Source organism: Ursus americanus, chromosome 5, assembly GCF_024610735.1.
Source record: "Ursus americanus isolate L20-20 chromosome 5, mUrsAme1.1.p, whole genome shotgun sequence".
Classification (NCBI taxonomy): domain Eukaryota; kingdom Metazoa; phylum Chordata; class Mammalia; order Carnivora; family Ursidae; genus Ursus; species Ursus americanus.
This window is the reverse complement of record NC_142131.1, coordinates 13,191,578-13,204,425: the sequence shown is the minus strand read 5'-3', so window position 1 is coordinate 13,204,425 and position 12,848 is coordinate 13,191,578. Positions and strand designations below refer to the sequence as shown.

General features: G+C 39.0%; 1 protein-coding gene across 5 annotated transcripts in view; it reads right to left on the bottom strand.

Moving 5' to 3' along the window:
- Positions 1–12,848, bottom strand: part of LIX1 (limb and CNS expressed 1) — a 67,082-nt gene that overhangs the window by 6,935 nt on the left and 47,299 nt on the right. For 3 of the 5 annotated variants that reach the window (XR_015724376.1, XR_015724375.1, XR_015724377.1), the window contains 3 exons: positions 7,087–7,164; positions 4,718–5,277; positions 1,919–3,548 (listed from right to left, as the gene is read on the bottom strand). Coding sequence is in view for 1 of the 5 variants with exons in the window: in XM_045808349.2 (XP_045664305.1) it covers positions 4,990–5,277; positions 7,087–7,164 (366 nt within the window). In the remaining 4 variants the exon portion in view is untranslated. The other 2 variants (XR_015724374.1, XM_045808349.2) reach the window with 2 other exon arrangements.

Below are 12,848 nucleotides of genomic sequence, written 5' to 3'. Positions count from 1 at the left end.
AGACAAACTCATCAGTCCACTTTGGAGTTTGAGCCAGGTTATCCAGAATCACTGGCTAGTTATGGGGCAGTTGTGATCAGGATGGGACAGTGTCACTTGGAGCCTAATGAGAACACCAAAGAAGCAGGAAACCTTAGGACTATGGGTGCATGGGACAGGTTTCATGGTTACCCTGTTCAGTGTAGTCCTGCTTTGTGTGTCTGTGTCTTTCTGCAGCAGCCCTGGTGAAAACAGTCTGCAGAGAAGCTTAGTAGCTGCCACTTTTAGGTCACACAAATATTCCTGTTTCTTTTAGAAATTTTCAAAGAGTTTGTAAGAAGGCAGGAAAAAATTAACTTTTCTTCAGTAAGTCAAGTGGAAGAAACCATGCTCAGAAGAGGCAACAGTGGGTGGGGTGTTGGCAAGGTTATCTATGGAGGGACAAAGAAAATATAAAGAGGCTGGAGAACCAGTTTGGGGCTGAGAAATACACCTCAGGAGGTTTTCAATACTATGCCTTAGACCCACAGCTGCCCTTGTTCTACCTTCCCTTGCCCACTCACAACCTAGGGATGTATTAGGTCCTATAAATTAGGTTTTCGGGTGCCCTACTGCTTATTTAGGCTAGTTTGGGAAACTTGCCACCATTTATGACCTTGCTTTTAGAGAAAAATGCACCCTTGGGGTTGAACAACTGACTTAAAATGTATTTGTGGTACATAATTGCTGCTACAATTGGGAACTGCTATAAATGGATAGCAATCTGGGATTTTCACTTGCAAACCACTAGAGGATCAACAGTTCTCAAGAAGAAGCTTCTGCTTGCCTTTCCCACAATCTACTTTGTTCCAAGGTACAAAGTGCTACCAGGGTTTAGTCAGGTTTAAAGAAGCAACTTTATATGAGCAAAAAGAGATTTCCATGGTGTCTGGTAAAGGGATTAAAAGTATTTCCAAATGTTAAGGCCAAAGTGATAAAAGAATGGGAGCTGCTCTTTTGGTAGAAAAAAGGCAGCCGTATCTCTTTGCCCCTTCTATTTTTCTCCAGCTTCCAGAAAGGGTAGAGGGGCAACATTCCCTTCTCTCCTTTATTCCTTTCTGCACTCTACCCCAGGAGGCTGCTTACATCCAAAGGGGGCAAAGCTATGCCACCCACTAAAGAATGTGTTAGGTAGCTTTAGGCCAAAAGAATTCAAATTTAAGTCTGATCAGAAACACCTGGTAAAGTGGTACATTATCCAGACCTTCTCCAGTAATTTGGTCAGCAGGTCTGGGGTGTGGCCCAGGAACTTTAATTTTTAAATGAGTACCCCAGATGATTTTGGTATGGATATTTTATGTATCATATTTGAGAAAGCAAGCCTGGACCCTGGGGCAGAATTTAGCTGTACTGTAAGATACTGTGTGTGTCTGTGTGTTTGCACATGTGTGTGTGCTTGCCCTGCTTTAGTTCTGGGCTCCAGGAAAGCCTGTTGCTCAAACAGGTCCTACCTAGCTCAGAGGAGCTCAACATTGGAATTGGGGCCAAGGCCAAGTGGAGTAATAGCTTCCACTAGCTAGGCCAAGGACCTTTGGGCCAGACCTTCCTGGGTAGAGCAGTCATTCCCAAACCTTGCTGCACATTGAAACAACCTGGGGAGTTTTAAAAAATACTGATGCCTGGGCCCCGCTTCCAGAGAGTTTGATTTCATTGGTCGAGGTATAGTCTAGACATTTAGGATTTTTTAAAGCTCCTTAATTATTTCTAATGTGCAGCCAAAGTTGAGAACCACTGTGCTGGAGAAAATTATTTCCATGTTCCTAAAAGCTCTAGCTAAAAATAATATTCACTATTTAACACCATAGACACCATAGAAGAAAACTTAATATTTGCATTTCTGCAAGGCAAAACAAAAAAGTATCAACAATATATAAGTGATAATATCCTGAAGAGTGCTTACTTGTAAACATAGTCAAGGATAATAAAATTTTCTTCGTCTGGCTTCTTCTGTCCTTAGGCAAGAAAGAAAGGCACGGCATGATATATCTCAGAATTCTCTAAAGCATTTCAGAGATAAAGTCAACTATACCAATACTGCTACCTTCAAAATTTTCCCCCCAAGAAACAAGAGAGTGTTAAATCTTTATATGTTTTTTTTTCCTCTTTTCCCTGAGACATAAAGGATTAGATTCAAAGTTGATGTGGATACAGCATTTCAAGAATATCTGTAATTTTATTCTTCTCCTTTTCTAGAGGTAAGTGAATGAATTTAACAGAAAACATATCAGTGGACTATAGCTTTTGAACAAATGGACAACCAAATTCTGATCATTAGAGGAACAATGACTTCATTAAATCGGTAATATTCTGATAGGTTCACACACATTTAGTGACTAGTTTGCTTTCAGCTGCTTTTTCATAACAATTTGGTGTATTTGGATTTTGTAAAAATTAAACTATTTCTTGTCAAGATACAGAACAATTCTGTATGTAAGGATAATGACATTTATCTTAGAATTAGGCTACACAGGGCTATGTCTGAACTAGCTTGGATCCCTGCTGAAAAGTTCAAGAGACGGTAAGTCTGTGCTCAAAATTAAGAGTTCTAAACTGGAGGTTGTTGGACAGAGCAATCCATGGACTTTGGAAAAGTCCGCAAGCTCACTGAAACTGTTTGTGCAAATTTGAACGTATATACTTCATTCTATTTTCCTAGGAAAAGGTCCATGACTTTCACTGGATTCTCAAAGGGGTCATAACCACAAAAGTTTAGGACTCAGAGCTCCATATATTTAACTAGAGAATCCTCCACTCCAATCCTATTCAACACAGTGTATCACCGAGAACAAGATACAGAAAAGGAAAAATAGTAATAATCTACTTTGCTTTTCAACCTGGCTCTTCTTGGGTCTGAATTACAAATGTTTGAGTGATGTACTGACAGATACTGACTGATGCACCTTATGTTTTAGCTGACATTGATTTGCTATAAATGAACATCAAAGGGCCCAGCAACTGCAAAGATTCTGACTTTTGCTTCTTTTGCTGTAGGTTCCATGCCATTCCAGGAAGAGCGGGCAGTTTTGACCAGTTGGGGAAAAACTGCCATTGGCCAAGGGAGAACCTCTGCTTTTAGTTTACAGAACGGGTACAGCTTTCTGATTGTTGGGCAGAGAATAAATTTACTGTTTTCCCAGCTGATTCTACTTCCTGCATCTAATTAGGTGGTGTCAACTTGAGGTAGTCATTGTCAAAGTCTGCAAATGCAGCAAAGATGTACCTACCTTTAAACACACCCAACATGGGAAATTGTGGCTTTCTGAAATGATAAAGAGTAATAACTTTATGAAAAAATTACTTTAAATAGGAAGTTTCCTTAATTTTAAAATTAATCCAATTTACAAATATTAATCCTAATTCCTTTTTGAGATTTTAAGGGAATACAGTTTTATTTTAGGTGATATTTAGCCTCATAATGGAGAGGAATGTGACGTTTGTTAAAACAATATTTTTAAATTAAATTTATCTAATATTTATATAGTATTACCTTTTCACATTAGAGTAGGGCACATCTGAAGCTAAATTCTCCCCTGGTGTAAGAAATATGATATATGAAATTAATTTTTTATTATCAAGTTTACTTCAAAAATACATGATCAGTATACATAGTTTTCATGGGGACTTAAGGAGTGATAATTACATCTGCACATATTTAGATTTGAAGTTAAACTATCATGCTTCTGTTTTTAATGTAAATGTAGTGGTTTTAGCCTTCAGAAAAGTTAATTCGCATTTGCCTAAACATGAAGAAAAAGAAGCCTTGTTTAACATTGAAAAAACTGTGTTCTTTATTTTGAAATTTTGGACTAAATGCAAGATAATCCATTTCCATAAATATGGAAATTCCTATAAATGTTTAAAATTGGTACCGGTGCCATTCTTAAACTTGAGCTACTAGAAACTATCCAAAAATTGGTCTGTATTTGTTTTCGGTTTTCTAATCAATTAATTGACCCAAGCCATTTTCAAAAAGAGATGTCTAATTAAAACCTAAAAATGACACTACACTTGAGCTACTCATGGCTCATGTTCTTGAACAACGACAAAAAGACAGCTAAAGACTCCTCTCTAATGCATGAGAAAACAATCAAATGCAGGCACTGTTAAAAGCTAGTGATTTTTCAAAATGCTTTAACCTTTAAAATGCCAGTAATTTTCTTCATTATAGATATATGACTGTGGTGGCAAAAATAAAAACAAATCAATTCAAGTAATCTATTTGCAAATTAAAAATGAACATGACTGACTGCAGGACTCGTAAAAATTAGATATTAATTCTTCTTGAGGAATACCCATGAAGGTACTACGCTAGGTGATATCCCCATATGGAAGAGTGTAGACTTTTAAAAATGATTATTACTGGCATTTTAAGCCAAATTAAATTTATCAAGTGTTTTCATACTATTATCACTTTAAGATCTTTGATAGTGGGATGTCCAGATAAAATCCCCACTGTAATTTTATAGACTACACCTAGTAAAGTATCTCTTAGCTTATAAAGCTTAGGAAGAAACTCTGACCCATGCATATTTTCTATATTGTTTATTTAATGCCAAGTATTTTAAAAAATTGCTATCATGCTACTTTCCCCAGTCTTGGCTGATGTTCTTTTGGGGGATGCTACACTGGCCCATTGTTTAAAACAACAAATATAATCTAGCAAGGCACGTGTCAACAGGGCTTTAGGTTAAAGCCAAACCTGGAAAATATTTTTCCAATAATCTTGTCTCCATCCTTTCAGTAAGAGGCGGAACTCTTGAAAGCATGATGGGAAAATGCATCAAGTGGGATGTTGGGTCCTGTAAGGGTCCTACTACTCTTAGATTCTGTGAATGGAATGGATGGGAAGAATTAGTACAGCCTTCAGGTAGTAGCTATAGGTGCTAAAGCCTCTGATGACCTCCTTCACTGAGCTTCCTAATTTTAGAGTCTGGCCTCTGCCAACCTCAGGGCAGCTGGGACCTGGCCTTGCTAGTGGTAGCCACAAAGAGCTGTTAGGCTCAGCTGATCGTCACTGGGTGAGGAGGTGTCAGGATCACTGTAGATCTGAGTCAGGGCTAAACTCAGGATTTCTTTCTTTTCTTTGTAAAACCGCAGTTCTTGTCCCGCTTTCCTTGCTTCCTCCAACTCCCTCAGGGCCATCCGTAGCTCTTGAGAGAGGATTCCTGGTGACTCCTTCTCCTTCATAATCCAGTCCAGGGCCATATGACTGCGCATCTTTTCATCTAGGGAATACTGGGAATAGTAGGAGATGACTTCCTGGGAGTCAAGAGACAAAGTCCAGAGTGTCAATGAAGAGCAACAAAGGCACCTGTGTTCATGGCCTCCCAACACCTCATTTCCTTTGTCTCTGCCACCCCCCACATCCACATCCATAGGGGTTTTGCCAACAACTGAACCTCTCTAATGTTCACAAATGGAAGCCAAACCTCAAATAGACTTCTTAAAGCAAATGAATGGCTAAGCTGATCAGGCAAAGCAAGGTCACTTCAAGTTGAGTCAAAACACTACCACCAAGAACGACTCAATAATGTTCACAAACAAAACTCTGACCTTGCTAGAAAATGTCTTCCTTTGAAAATGTATTCCTTTATGCATGAATATTACTACCTCATTGATTCCTTGAACTCTTCTGCCCAGCATTATCTCCTTCAGCAAGGTAGAGAGACAGAAACAATTATATGGAAGGATTAGGGCAGAATTGTGTTTGGTTACACCTTTCTGTAGAGAGCAGGAGGCTTTGAGTCAGGACAAGGCTTAGAAACCAGGAAAGTCAACTTCCTAATTGCTGTGTTCTTAGCATAAGGAAGATAGATGGCAGTCCAAATGGCTCACAGGAACTACAGAAATAACTTTAAGAATGCGGAACGTAGGCATTATCATTATTGATATCATAATGGTACCTTCGTGTACATTGTCTCTTCTGTAAATAATTTGAAATTAATCACTACCTGTCAATTCTCATGTGAAAAATTTGCCAATACATTGTAACATCATGTATAGGTTTGATGGATATACTTTAAGAAGATCTTGTAGAGTGGATGCATTGCTTATTTTTATTTTCAAGAACATATGGTATTTATTTATGACCTTAACAAATTAAAAACAACCATGGAAAAGTGTTTATAACCAACCCAGCGAATTTCAAAGGCCTTTTATAAAATCAAAGGAAAAGAAAAAAATAGCCCTAGCCATTGTCAACTACTCATTTCTTTTCCATCTTTGACATTTTGAAAGCCAGACTTTCTAACCAAAGAACAACTAAAAACTCCTGGGGCTGCAGTGCATGGAAAACTTATATCCACCCACATCTAGCTGACTGGTAGAGACTTTATCCTTCATACAAATTCCTGTTAGAAAATTCTCAAAAATGAACGGCCATCTTTCAAAGTCTACTGGTGCCTAAAGGAAGGATGAATCTTGGAGGGTAGTAGGTGAAAACTGTTAAAGACACAGGAGGGGATATGCCTTTGCCATTAAAAAAAGGGGGGGAGTGCTTCTCATAGGTAACAAAGAAATAGTGAGACCTCATTTCTGAAAAATAAAGAAGAAACTTCCAAACCAAAAAATTAAGGTGATTGAATGCCAGCTTGCCCAACTTTATAATCATTTCTGTTGTCCTCTGGGGACTTTTGGTGGGGGTGAGAAAAATCCTCCTGCTACAATCAACTTTACCACTCTTCAGTGAGGAAGTTCAGAAGCAGTGCATTCTCAAATTTCTGCACTGGAGTAGAAGAGGGCACAAATTCTAAGGCAGGGCAGGTGCATAGAGAGATTCAGCATTTGACTTAGAAACCAAGTCTGTCTTAACGATCCCTCCATTTTGGCATTTAGTACAGGTATCTAAGTCAGTCCTATATGCAGGCAACATTCTCCTTACCGTGTATATTTGATCAGTCCCTGACTCAAATGGACTGTTATATATATTTTTTCATGTATCCTCTGCTCTGAATAGATAAGATGCCAGATTTAAACAGAGAAAAATCCAAATAAAGGAAATCTAGGAAGATGATGAGCCATCTGCTCAGTCCATACGACACAAACCCATTCTTGACTGGAAAATCTCACCTGTCGGGAACACTTTGTTTCACGTAGGGCTTTTAGGCTTCCATTCCAGTGCAATAGTTGGAAAATGGTCATCAGCTCCTACAAAACCCAAACACCCGTCATTACTCTCAAAGCAGAAATGTGAAAGAAAGTGTGAAAGTTGGGCAGGGCATAACTTTGATCCTCAACTATCTCAGGGAAATAGAATATACAATATCACTGGAACACTTTGAGACTTTTCAAACAATAGAGTCCTCAAGCTTCTGGAGCATTCTTCCTTCCCTCCTCTGTTATATCCATATTTACACAATAAAATGACTAAGTAGTTGACAAATATCTTTCAACATTAAAAGTACATATGTTTGGGGTCTCTGGGTGGCTCAGTTGGTTAAGCCTTGGACTCTTGATTTTGGCTCAGGTCATAATCTCAGGGTTGTGAGATGGAGCCCTGTATCGGGCTTGCACTGGGCATGGAGTCTGCTTAAGATTCTCTCTCTCCCTCCTCTTCCTCTGCCTCTCCACCCCCCTCCTAAATAAATAAATAAATAAATAAATAAATAAATAAATAAATAAAAAAAACATATGCTCTAACAATTCTACACCTAAGAAGTTATCTAAATATATCAGCACATCTCAGAATAATGTGTAGGCAAAGTTATTCATTGTATTGTTTTCTTAAATTGCCTGAGGCTGGGAATATTTTAAATGTTTATTTTTATTTTTTAAAGATTTATTTATTTATTTAACTAGAGAATCCTCTACTCCAATCCTCTTCAACACAGTGTATCACTGAGAACAAGATACAGAAAAGGAAAAGTAGTAATAATCTACTTTGCTTTTCAACCTGGCTCTTCTTGGGTCTGGAATTACAAATGTTTGAGTGATGTACTGACAGGTACTGACTGATAACACCTTATGTTTTAGCTGACATTGATTTGCTATACATGAGCAGGCGCCCCAGAGCGGGCAGTTTTGACCAGTTGGCGAAAACTGCCATTGGCCAAGGGAGAACCTCTGCTTTTAGTTTACAGAACGGGTACAGCTTTCTGATTGTAGGGCAGAGAATAAATTTACTATTTTCCCAGCTGATTCTACTTCCTGCATCTAATTAGACGGTGTCAGCTTGAGGTTGACATTCTTAAAAAAAAATTTTAAGGGCACCTAGGTGGCTCATTCAGTTAAGCTTCTGCCTTCAGCTCAAGTCTTTATCCCAGGGTCCTGGCATTGAGCCCCACATCGGGCTCCCTGCTCAGCAGGGACTCTGCTTCTCCCCCCTCCTCGTGCTCTCTCTCTCTCAAATAAATAAATAAATAAATAAAACCTTAAAAATTTTTTAAAAAAGATTTATTCATTAGAGAGAGAGAGTGTGTGTGTGAGTGGGGGGAGGGGCACAGGGAGAGAAACTTCAAGCTGACTCCCTGGTGAGCATGGAGCCCCACGTAGGTCTCCATCTCACCACCCGTAAGATCATGAACTGAGCCAAAAAATGAGTCAGATGCTTAGCTGACTGAGTCACCCAGGCACTCCTTAAATGCTCATTTTCAAAGGAATAGTTTAAAAAAGGATGATACTGAAGAGCAGCAGAATTTGCTGTCCCCAAAATATGAGTTCAGGACATGCCACCCCAAAACATGCCACTTTGGTATGTTAATTATTTTAAGCTGTAAGCACTTGAAAAACAGCAGATGGAAGGAAAGGCTTTCTCTGAACTCACCTTATCTTCCTAAAGACACATCCTCCAAAAGGAACCCAATTATGATAAATCCCCTCCTGAGGAATTTCATCAACCAGGGAAGATTGACTCTTATCACAGAAGAAGACACAGACTAACATACCTCCCTTCTATTTTACTAAGGGCCCATTCATCTTTTTAAAGGATCATTTAGTATCTCCTAAGAGGCCTACATCCCCCTTCATCTTTCCTTATTAAGATGGTATTTGATCTTAAATTCCAAGCCACCTTAGGAAGATACTATTTTTCCATGAGTATCTCTCATGTATACATGAGGTATATGTGTTAAAAAACTTCTGTTTTTCTCTTATTAATCTGTCTTTTATTACAGAGGTTTCAGCTAAGAACGCAGAAGGGTAGAGGGAAAATTATTTTTTCTCCCCTAAAAATACATTCATACCACTGAATACTTTCATTCACAGAGAAAGGATGAGAAGTCCCTCTAGGTTTGTTTTTTTTTTTTTTTAAGATTTTATTTATTTATTTGTCAGAGAGAGAGCACAAGCAGGGGAGTGGCAGGCAGTGGGAGAAGCAGGCTCTCCACTGAGCAAGGAGGACCCTGGGATCATGACCTGAGCTGAAGGCAGATGCTTAGCCAACTGAGCCATCCAGGCATCCCCCTCTAGGTTCTAATATAAAGAATCTCTATGATGTGGGTGTTAAAAGAAAAGCAAGGTGCACAACTCACATATTGTGTGCTAGTATTTGATTAAAAAAGAATAGAAAATCCCTATAAATATTTGCTTGTAAATGCCTATGAGAGTTCTGGCAAGACCAAAAGAACTGGGTAACATAGTTGTCTTTGGGGTGGGAACAGGAATGCCTGTGGGGGAGGAGTGCGAGGGAGACCACCCACTCACATTCTTTTGCACCTTTTGAGTTTTGAATCATGTGACAATATAATATATTAAAGAAAACCATTTAAATTTTTAAAAATTTCGGCCAAAGAGTAAATATAGATAAGATATAATGTACAAACTACAGAAACTGTAAAATACTCCTATGTTTATAAATTCAGTCAAGAAAATGCCTGAAAATATGGATAATCAGGTTGAATTGACATTAAAACCAATCCCTAGTTTCCACATTCAATGGCCAGGGCTGAGCATGGCATTAAGCTCCTATCAGCATCCTTTACCTTCATGATATCAAGGGCAAGCTAAACTGTATAAACACTGAAGATTTTATTTTCCTAATGTGATTAGAAGTGGCAGTCTTCCACTGAAGCTATCTGCTTTTTTTTTTTTTTGTCGGAGAGACATCTATTGTGGATTAACAGCACAAACCACATACACACAATACAATTAAGGAAATTAAGGAAATTTTTGGTCATGACACTAGTTATGAACAATAAACATTTAGACAGTTGTCCCACTGACCATTCAAAAAAGCTGATTTTTATTGTCTTTACCTCTGCTTGCTCAGGAGAAGTTTAAATTATGAAAATGAGGAGACTGAAGGCATTCTGAGATTTCAGACATCTTACTAGGTAAATTTTAAAGCTGTAAGATGATCAGAAGAGCAAATATCAACATTCTTAATGTCTGAAGTTGCCAGTAGAATGTAATTTTTTTTTCTTCTTTTCAGTTGGGGATTTTGTCTATCTTCTACTGTACAGTAAGCACTTGAAGAGCCCTTGGAGACCTCAGTAAAAGCAAAACCATGTGTTTCCATTAATTAAAATACAACATGGATACCAGTGGAATTACTCCTCCTGCCCCAAATAGAGATGCCACCATGTGCCTAGGATGCTGCCCCTCTCATGCCTCCCTCCTCCATTTCTCCCTGCCCCATCCAGATTTGTACTCTGTCACATCACTATGAAAATCTGGAAAAGTGAGAGTGGTTAGTTCTGTGGCCAAATCTTATGTAATCTGCTTCTCACCCCTGTGCTTCTCATCAAAGTAACCCCAGTGACTGAGGAGAGTATTTCTGTGCCGCCTTTCTCACTGTACCTTTAACCTACTCACTAAAGACTTTGTAGCCATAAAAATGAAAAGGAACACTTTTTACGTCCTGATAGGAAACAGTTTCTGTGGTGTTACAGAATGGCCACTATTTCCAAATAAGACATTTCTTTTCATTTAATGTTTTAAGACTCCACTTGAATTTTGCATTCTATTATATATGTTCATTTTTAAAAATAATAGATACCACCTCCAGTCTTCCACTTTCCCCCGAACCCAAGTTTATAAATGGTTGGTTAACCCAGAAAGATATTCTGAATTCTTGTGTGACTTTCAATAGCCTTCTTGGTATTGTCCTTGTATCCTTGGGGCCCAGTTTGAGAAACACCCTATAGGGCTCTTAATTCCATCCTCTGACAATTATTGCCTTAGGAACATATTCTTCCTCCAATGTGTTCTAAGCTCTCGTTCTTATCTATATACTAACCGTCGTTCCCCTTCCAGATAAACTTCCATAATTTCACCCAGCAATCCTCCTAAGACTTTAGAACCCACAATTCTGCTGTGAACAGAGTCAGAAATCGTTCTCATGTCCCTTGGCAACCTACATGTCCCAAAAACTTCCCCGCAGAGACTTGAGCTGTTTTTGACTGCAGGAGAGTCACCCCCCTCACACCCCTTCTGGTTTGTCTAAATTTCTATTCCATCCCCAAGGAGTTTTTGCTGTAGCACAACTGCCTCTTCCTCAGTGCTGTTCTTGTTCCTAAAATCCCACAAGGAAGATGACCTTCTTTCTGCCTTCATACATTATGTCCCAATCTAGTTCTTGCCCTCCTCTGTAGAGATACTAATCTTACCATCACTATGTAACATTTACACATTCTTCCTGTCACACTTTATTTCCCCTCATAAGACCAAATTCACTATCCTCAGATCTTCCCAAAGCTGTAGGAGCCCAGGAAATCCTTGTATGGCTTTTATTGGTTCCATCGGAAATCCTTGCATTATTGTAGACTGGCAAGGAGAGGGCTGTGGACTTTAGTAAGGATTCATTTCCTGGTTTTACCAGGATTCCTTGCTGCCTGGTTTTCACAGTTCTGTGTTCTATCTGTCAAAGCCTTATCACTTTAAAGGAAATCTGTTTGGTGAGCGATCTGTCCTGCTCCTCATTTAAGTCTTTGTGCTGTGCTATTTGTTATGTGGCTGATCTAGAACCCTGGAGAATTTGGGTAGGCTGACAGATAAACAAGAAGCTGGCCTATAGATTGGGTTGGGACTAGGGTGAGGTGAGTGAAGCAAGATTTAAGGTGAGCCATGAAAGTTCAGGTTCCTTTACTTATAATTCTGTCTTTAGGAGCACCTGGAAGGTTCAGTCGGTGAGGCATCTACCTTTAGTTCAGGTCATGATCCCAGGGTCCTGGATCGAGCCCTGTGTCAGGTTCCCTACTCAGTAAGGAGCCTGCTTCTTCCTCTCCCTCTGCCCCTACACTTCACTCTCTCTCTCTCTCTCTCTAATAAATAAAATCTTTTAAAAAAATTCTCTTTATTTAAAATTTTGATATTTTTTGTTAAGAATTTTTACATATTCATTTTGAGTTTTTAAAATACTACATTATAATATTGTCTTGATCACTGAGTTTTTTGACACTCCTTTAAATTTTGTGCCTGAGGTGAAGGCCTAAGTCTCCTTACCCTAGTCTGGTCCCTTCTGGTGAGTGTGTCTCAGGGACAATGCCAGCTGCATGAGCTTGTGATCTGTGCAGTCACACAGGACCCCAAGCTTGATTTAATGCTCCACTGACTTAAAATTCTTAGTAATTATTTAAAAAGGCCCTGCATTTTCATTTTATATGGGCCCCAAGAATTATGTGGCCAGTCCTGATCAGTAAAATAAATTTGAAATCGAATGGAGAAGCAAGCCCTGTGATTCCTGCCAAGTTGCAGTTTTCATTCTACAGCTTTCCTGGTTTGATTTGTCATTCATCCAGTTTAAACCACCAACAGCTGGGCTCTGTCCTCACAGTGCTTCCTGGTGTTGCCTCCTATTAGGAACAATGTTTGCCCTTTCAGCTACTTCTTGGGGAGAAAATGCACTCTGCTTCTCTCTGGAACTTTGTCTGGGAGACTCGCTTGGTTCTGTGATT